Source organism: Melanotaenia boesemani, chromosome 14 (assembly GCF_017639745.1).
Source record: "Melanotaenia boesemani isolate fMelBoe1 chromosome 14, fMelBoe1.pri, whole genome shotgun sequence".
NCBI lineage: Eukaryota > Metazoa > Chordata > Actinopteri > Atheriniformes > Melanotaeniidae > Melanotaenia > Melanotaenia boesemani.
Window position 1 is genome coordinate 26,979,612 of NC_055695.1, and position 6,000 is coordinate 26,985,611.

At 40.5% G+C, this 6,000-nt stretch overlaps 1 protein-coding gene across 1 annotated transcript; it reads left to right on the plus strand.

The window, feature by feature from the left end:
* The first annotated feature begins 2,784 nt into the window (after window positions 1-2,784).
* nrl (neural retina leucine zipper) lies at window positions 2,785-6,000 on the plus strand. Its single transcript, XM_042006297.1, has 4 exons — window positions 2,785-3,402; window positions 3,499-3,786; window positions 4,916-5,131; window positions 5,387-6,000. The coding sequence occupies exons 1-4, from the start codon at window positions 2,785-2,787 to the stop codon at window positions 5,546-5,548; spliced, it is 1,284 nt and encodes a 427-aa protein (XP_041862231.1). The 3' UTR covers window positions 5,549-6,000.

Genomic DNA, 6,000 nt, shown 5'->3' on the forward strand with positions numbered 1-6,000 from the left:
GCACAACTTACTATGGAGGTGTGTGTGTGCAGAAATTGCACATTATAATAGTGTGAGAATGATCACGGTTATCTGTGGCAGACAATAAAATATTCTTGGTTTTTTGAGCAAGAGATAATATGCAGCAATAAAAGGAGAGAGATGGACATGTGTAGGTGTGAGTGTGAGCAATACAAGAAAATAAAAGAAACAAGACAAGAGAAATAGAATAAAGAGAGAATAACAGACATCAGTGAGAGAGGGAGCGAGACGTTGCCAGAGAGTGTGAACATGCCTGTGAACCATGAGAGAGGGATGAGGGGGGAGACAGAGAGAGGAGGGGATTGTTGCAAACAGGGATTTGCAGCAGAGTGGAGAGAAAGAAAGGGGGCAGTGGCACTCAGTGACAGAGAGCTATGTACATTCACATGCGCACACGCATACACACACACACACACACACACACACACACACTGTGTTTCCTCTGTGTCTCTTTCCAAACGTGTCAGTCAACCAGTCAGTCGCTTATTTTTGTGTGCGTGTGTGTGTCTGGTGGGGATGTTGAAAGGAACTCATAACCATCCTTCATCTCTATGACCAACGGTAGGATCATTTCATTCACTTTAGTTGTTTGACTGTCTCTAATTTCAGACCTTTATCTCTGTCTGCTTTCATTCTACTTTTTTGTCCTCTCATGAGTGTGTTTTTGCTGTGACTCTAGTCCAGAGCCAGGCTGAGGCCTTCATGGAGCCATGTCACTGTTTGCTTTCTTTTACAGTCCATTTTGAACCATAGGGGGCAAAACTAATGAGCTGTGCAGCAGAGGCACCAGTCAAAGGTTGATTTTTAATAAGAGTTGATTTTAATAATAATAACAATTAAATCCAAAGGCCTGTAATTAGTGTTGGTGGAAAATGCTTTGCTCGTCCAGTACTGGTGAAGAGTAGGTTGGAAATACTGGAACTTCCATGTCATGAGAAGACACTTGGTTGTTTCAGTTTTGTTAGAATTTTTTGACATGTTTGATTAATATTAACTTTCTTGTATTTTTAATTTACCTGCAAGTCTTCTTACTAAGTTCTAAAATTTGATATGTAACTTTTAAGGTAACATCAGTCTTCTCCAAAAATAGATTTTTATTTTCCAGTATAAAAATGTTTCAGTTCAGTTGTAGAAAGTCCGTGGCTCTGGATTAAAGTCTGAACCTCTCGGTAATTGGATTTGGTCTCTTGAGACTTGTAGATCTTTCTATCAAAAATGATTAATACTTGCTAATTCATATCCTTGAGCTGGTCATGAGTTCAGTAAAATAATTTATTTAAAATATTTCATGTTATCTGTACTGATGTATGGTTTTGTTAATGAGATATATTGCAACTAGTCTGTAATAAAGATGTATGAAACACCTGATAGGGCAACAAAGCCATTCTTTAAAAGTAGTTTTAAAGTATTTTTCACTTACACATTGACAGATTACAACTTATATTACTTGGGATCATGATTTACCACTGACAGAATTAAAGAAAAACAGCATATTTTAGGTGTAAACCAAAGGGCTTATCGATATGCATTTCAATAGCTCTGATATTTCAGTACACATGCACATGCATGGGAGTGTGCATGTGTGTAAAGTCTAATGCATGTGTGCATTAAGATGGATGGTAGAAGGATTGTGCTGCAGAGAAGTGTCTTCAGATGCAATCTGTCAATGACGGAAAACCAAATAAGTCTAAGATACTAACTCAAACAAAAATATAACACTTAAGCTGCACTTTTTAATTATTTAAGGGTTATAAGTAATGAATATAGGTTTTATTGAAGGTCATTGTGTCATATCTAGATGCTTTGCAAGTTACTTATAGGTCTGTTTGAGGTTGCATAATCTGTAAAAAGTTGGGGTCAATATATTGGACATAAATATTTTTTTCTGGTCCTGCAGTGGATTTAAGGGGCATCTAAACTCATAAAAGGCAGTGGAGCGTACATCTGTATAAGAGAAAATTTTTTATTAAACTTTTAGCAGCTTCAGAATGAGCAGTGCATTTCCATAAAAAAAAAAGGTCTGGAGAAGATGTAAGGTTTGGCAACATCATTTGGAACAAAAAAAACACTTTGAAAAAACAAATTAATAGAAATAGAAGGTAAATTTGTTACATCTTCACAAACCACTCCTCATCTCTATTCCAGGCTAGCAGCTTAAGGCTAAATTAGCATGGCATCTAAATCTCACAAGGCAAAGACTAAATTGGGCCAGAGACTGGAATAAAATGACACTTTGATGTTATTGGTGGTTAGGGACTGAATATGTTAGGAGACTGGTTGTTAGAGTTGTGATAGGTTGGGTCAGGACAATCTCCCACTAACAATGCATTTTGGGTAATGTAGGCCATAGTTTTGTAAAAGATGCATGTGTGAAATAAATTCTACTGCTATATCATTATGATATATCTGATGAGCAATAGTATTATTTACAGCTACCCTTTATAGGAGTTATCTAATTATGAAGTAGTACAAATAAGGCTTTCTAGATTTTGCTGATTGACTTGTCTATCCCCGTCTATTGATCCAGTATCCAAAACAGTCTTTTTTTTTCTTTTTCTTTGTTTCTTCAGGACAAAAGAAACAGACACAGGGAAAAGTGGACATTCAGTTTCTCAAGGAGGAAACTAGCAAACCATTCGACTTCCTGATATCACCACTGCTGCTGTCTATGAGCCGCACTGAGGCAGAAGCGTGGGTGTTCCAACAATCCTGACATACGGAAAAGCCCTGTTGAAGCTCCCACTGGCAGCAGCAGCACATACAATGTCCTCTCCTTCCCTCCCCATGCCTTCTCTCCCCCCCAGCCCTCTGGCCATGGAGTACCTAAATGACTTTGATCTCCTCAAGTTTGAGGTGAAATCTGACACTCCTCCACTCCCCCCTCCATGCGCATATCCCAAAACTGGCCTCACCCATGACCCTTCCAGCTCTCCGTACACTAGTCACCCTCCACAGGATTCCAGTTTGAGCTCCAGTCCTTACAATTCGTTGCCACCTTCGCCTACACTCAGTGATGCCCACCCACCACCTTCAGGCTCTTCCTCCCTTTCCTCATCATCCTCTTCCATCTCCTTCCCCCTCTCGATATCCAACAGCTTCACGTCTGGTATCAGCTCTGGCTCTCAGGGGAATGTGGAGGGCAGCCCGGCCCATGGAGGCCCTCAGGGTCCTACCCCTGCCTCACTGGAGGACTTGATCTGGCTGGCAGCGCTGCAACAACAGTTTGGAGGTGAGGTGACGGGGCCTGCCACATTGCTGGGGGCTTTAGGAGGAGTGCCAGACAGAGGGGACAGAGAAAGGGGGCCAGTGAATGGCTTCCTGGGCTGTGAGGATGCTGTGGAGGCTTTGCTGAACTCGGCTGCTGCAGCTGTCAGCTCACAGGTGACTAATCATCCCTGTGTGAAGACTATTTTCTCTTTTCTTCCATATGTAGACATCAAAGAGTTGACAATGTCTTCTTCCCTGTCCCATCTTCAGTTCCCAGGTCTTTCTCAAAGTTCGAGCAGCAACCTGGGAGACTCTAGCAGCGACAGTGGAGGAGATATCTCTTGCGCCAAGGCAGCAGATATGTGCCATCGGCCACTTGTCTTCCTGTCATCTGCCCCACCCTCGCTTCCCAACGCCGCCCCTGCCTCGGGTCCCTACCCGCAACCCCTCAGCCCTCAGGGTCGCCTTCATCACCACCAACATCACCATCACCAGCATCATCCACACCACCCCATGCATGGCAACCATCACCATCATCACCACCAACAAGTCAGTCAGGTACAAATAAATCCAGATTAGATGAGATAAGCTTGTGATGATGATGATGCTCAACAAGTGGCTTTAATCAGGAAACAATGAAGAATATGTGGAGGTGAAGACAGTGTTGCATGTGAGGGCTTGTCGGAAGGAAAGAGGGATCATGCATTGAAGAATTAGGATTAAGACAATTGAATATGGTTATGTGTACATCTGTCCAAAGTATCATTTAAACCTTGCTTTCAACAAAGTGACAGATAATTATAGAGTTTAGTTTAGTTTAGATTACAGAGTACAAAGTCTTAGAATTATACTGTGAAATCACCCCAGAATATATTAATATTAGCAAATTCTATATGAATATACTGTATATTTTCATAGTTAATCATTTAGGATTTGAACCGCCTGCTTATGGTTACAATTATGCCCCATTTGTCAAGATATATTCAACATTATTTTAGCTGTGCTTTACTACATTAGCATTCAGTAGCTGTTGTAAAGCATCTTCATAATTGATACACATAGAAATATCAAGCGCTGTTGATAAACACATCCATTTATTTCTGCTTGCAGCTACATCAAGTAAGTTAATAATAATTCAGTCTTGGATGTTTTCCATTGGATATAATTTAAAAAGGTAAATGAAGTCTGTAATCTGTGTTCTGGGTGATCAAGATGTCTGGATGGATCTTTATATAGAGCATGGTGTGAGCTTATGATAATATCTGCTATTATTGCTGTGTGTAATCCTGATAACTGTCACCCACACTTAGTCAGATTACATGACAGATTATGGACATGTGGTGCCGAAATGTGCCCCCTGACAGACATGCTCATACACCCACACTCAGTCACAATTCTATGTATATATATATATATATATATATATATATATATATATATAGATATATATATATATATATATATATATATATATATATATATATATATATATATATATATATAGATATATATATAAAGAAGCTTTATATATAATGTTGGACAGATTCACTTCACACTTCTATAACCACACACATACAAAGACACACACAAACAAACACGTCCAGTCATTTCCTGCATGGGTCTCATTGCCAATTAATGGTGAGAAACAGCATATTGTCTCTGTGTGTTTTCTCCATCTGCTCAGCAGTGTGGGGTGAATGAGCGCTTCTCTGATGAGCAGCTGGTGAGCCTGTCGGTGCGCGAGCTGAACCGACACCTGCGTGGAGTGAGCAAGGATGAGGTGGTGCGCCTGAAGCAGAAACGCCGCACGCTAAAGAACCGTGGCTATGCCCAGTCTTGCCGCTACAAACGTTTGCAGCACCGCCATGCTCTGGAGTCAGAAAAACATGTCCTCACACAACAGGTAAACACACACATGCATTTCCTCTCATTTTTATTTGCCCTCATTCATACATACTTTAAATCTAACATCCGTCATAATTATTTGGAAATTGTCATCTTAAAGAGGTGAGGACAGGAAACCATCTGACATTAGTGTTGACACTGCACTGCCAAAATATGTCATAAGTCACCATCTCAGCAGTGTTGCTCAGCACAGCACAAAGAAACTAAAGTCATATCTATTTCTGTCCCCCACCCATTTCTCCCTTTTCTTCAGCTGGAACAGTTACAGTGTGAGCTGACTCGAGTGCTGAGGGAGAGAGATGCCTACAAGGCTCGCTACGAGAAGCTCCTCAGCACAAACCACAGCAATGGCAGTGATGCCCATCCAACACGCACCAGCAACCCACCTTCCCCACCCCCTGATTACTTCCTCTGAGTTTAAAGCACAAAGTGAGGGAAAAAAAATAAATAAAAAAAAAAGCCTACATGGAGCAATAACTGACAAGTAATCAAACTTGGAGAAAAACAAGGATGTGTATGTGTGTGCACTCTACTTGTGTTTGTTGTGAGAGAGAAAGTGAAAGAGAGGTTTTGGCAGGTAGTTTTTTTGGAGCTATACAACTGTGAAAACACCCTTTGAGTGATTGAAGGGGAATTGACTTAATTCATGAGGTTGGACTCTGTCCTACGCTGCTCTAAAGACTCTGATTTACTTGACTGTGAATGCAAAAATCTTAAAAAAAGACTGAGAGCTCTAATGCTAGGATATTAATTTAACAGTTAAGTATGACTGTGAAAAAGACAAAAAATTCTTTATCTTGCAATTAAACTTTCATAGTCCCTCGCACTGCTGAGCATACTATCTATGCAATACTATGCAATATTATA

Excerpts from the sequence above, each read along its gene's own strand:
- nrl (XM_042006297.1), top strand. The coding sequence starts at position 2,785 with ATGTCCTCTCCTTCCCTCCCCATGCCTTCTCTCCCCCCCAGCCCTCTG. Across the intron at positions 3,403-3,498 it reads CTGCAGCTGTCAGCTCACAG|TTCCCAGGTCTTTCTCAAAG; the intron begins GTGACTAATCAT and ends TCCCATCTTCAG. Across the intron at positions 3,787-4,915 it reads ACCACCAACAAGTCAGTCAG|TGTGGGGTGAATGAGCGCTT; the intron begins GTACAAATAAAT and ends TCTGCTCAGCAG.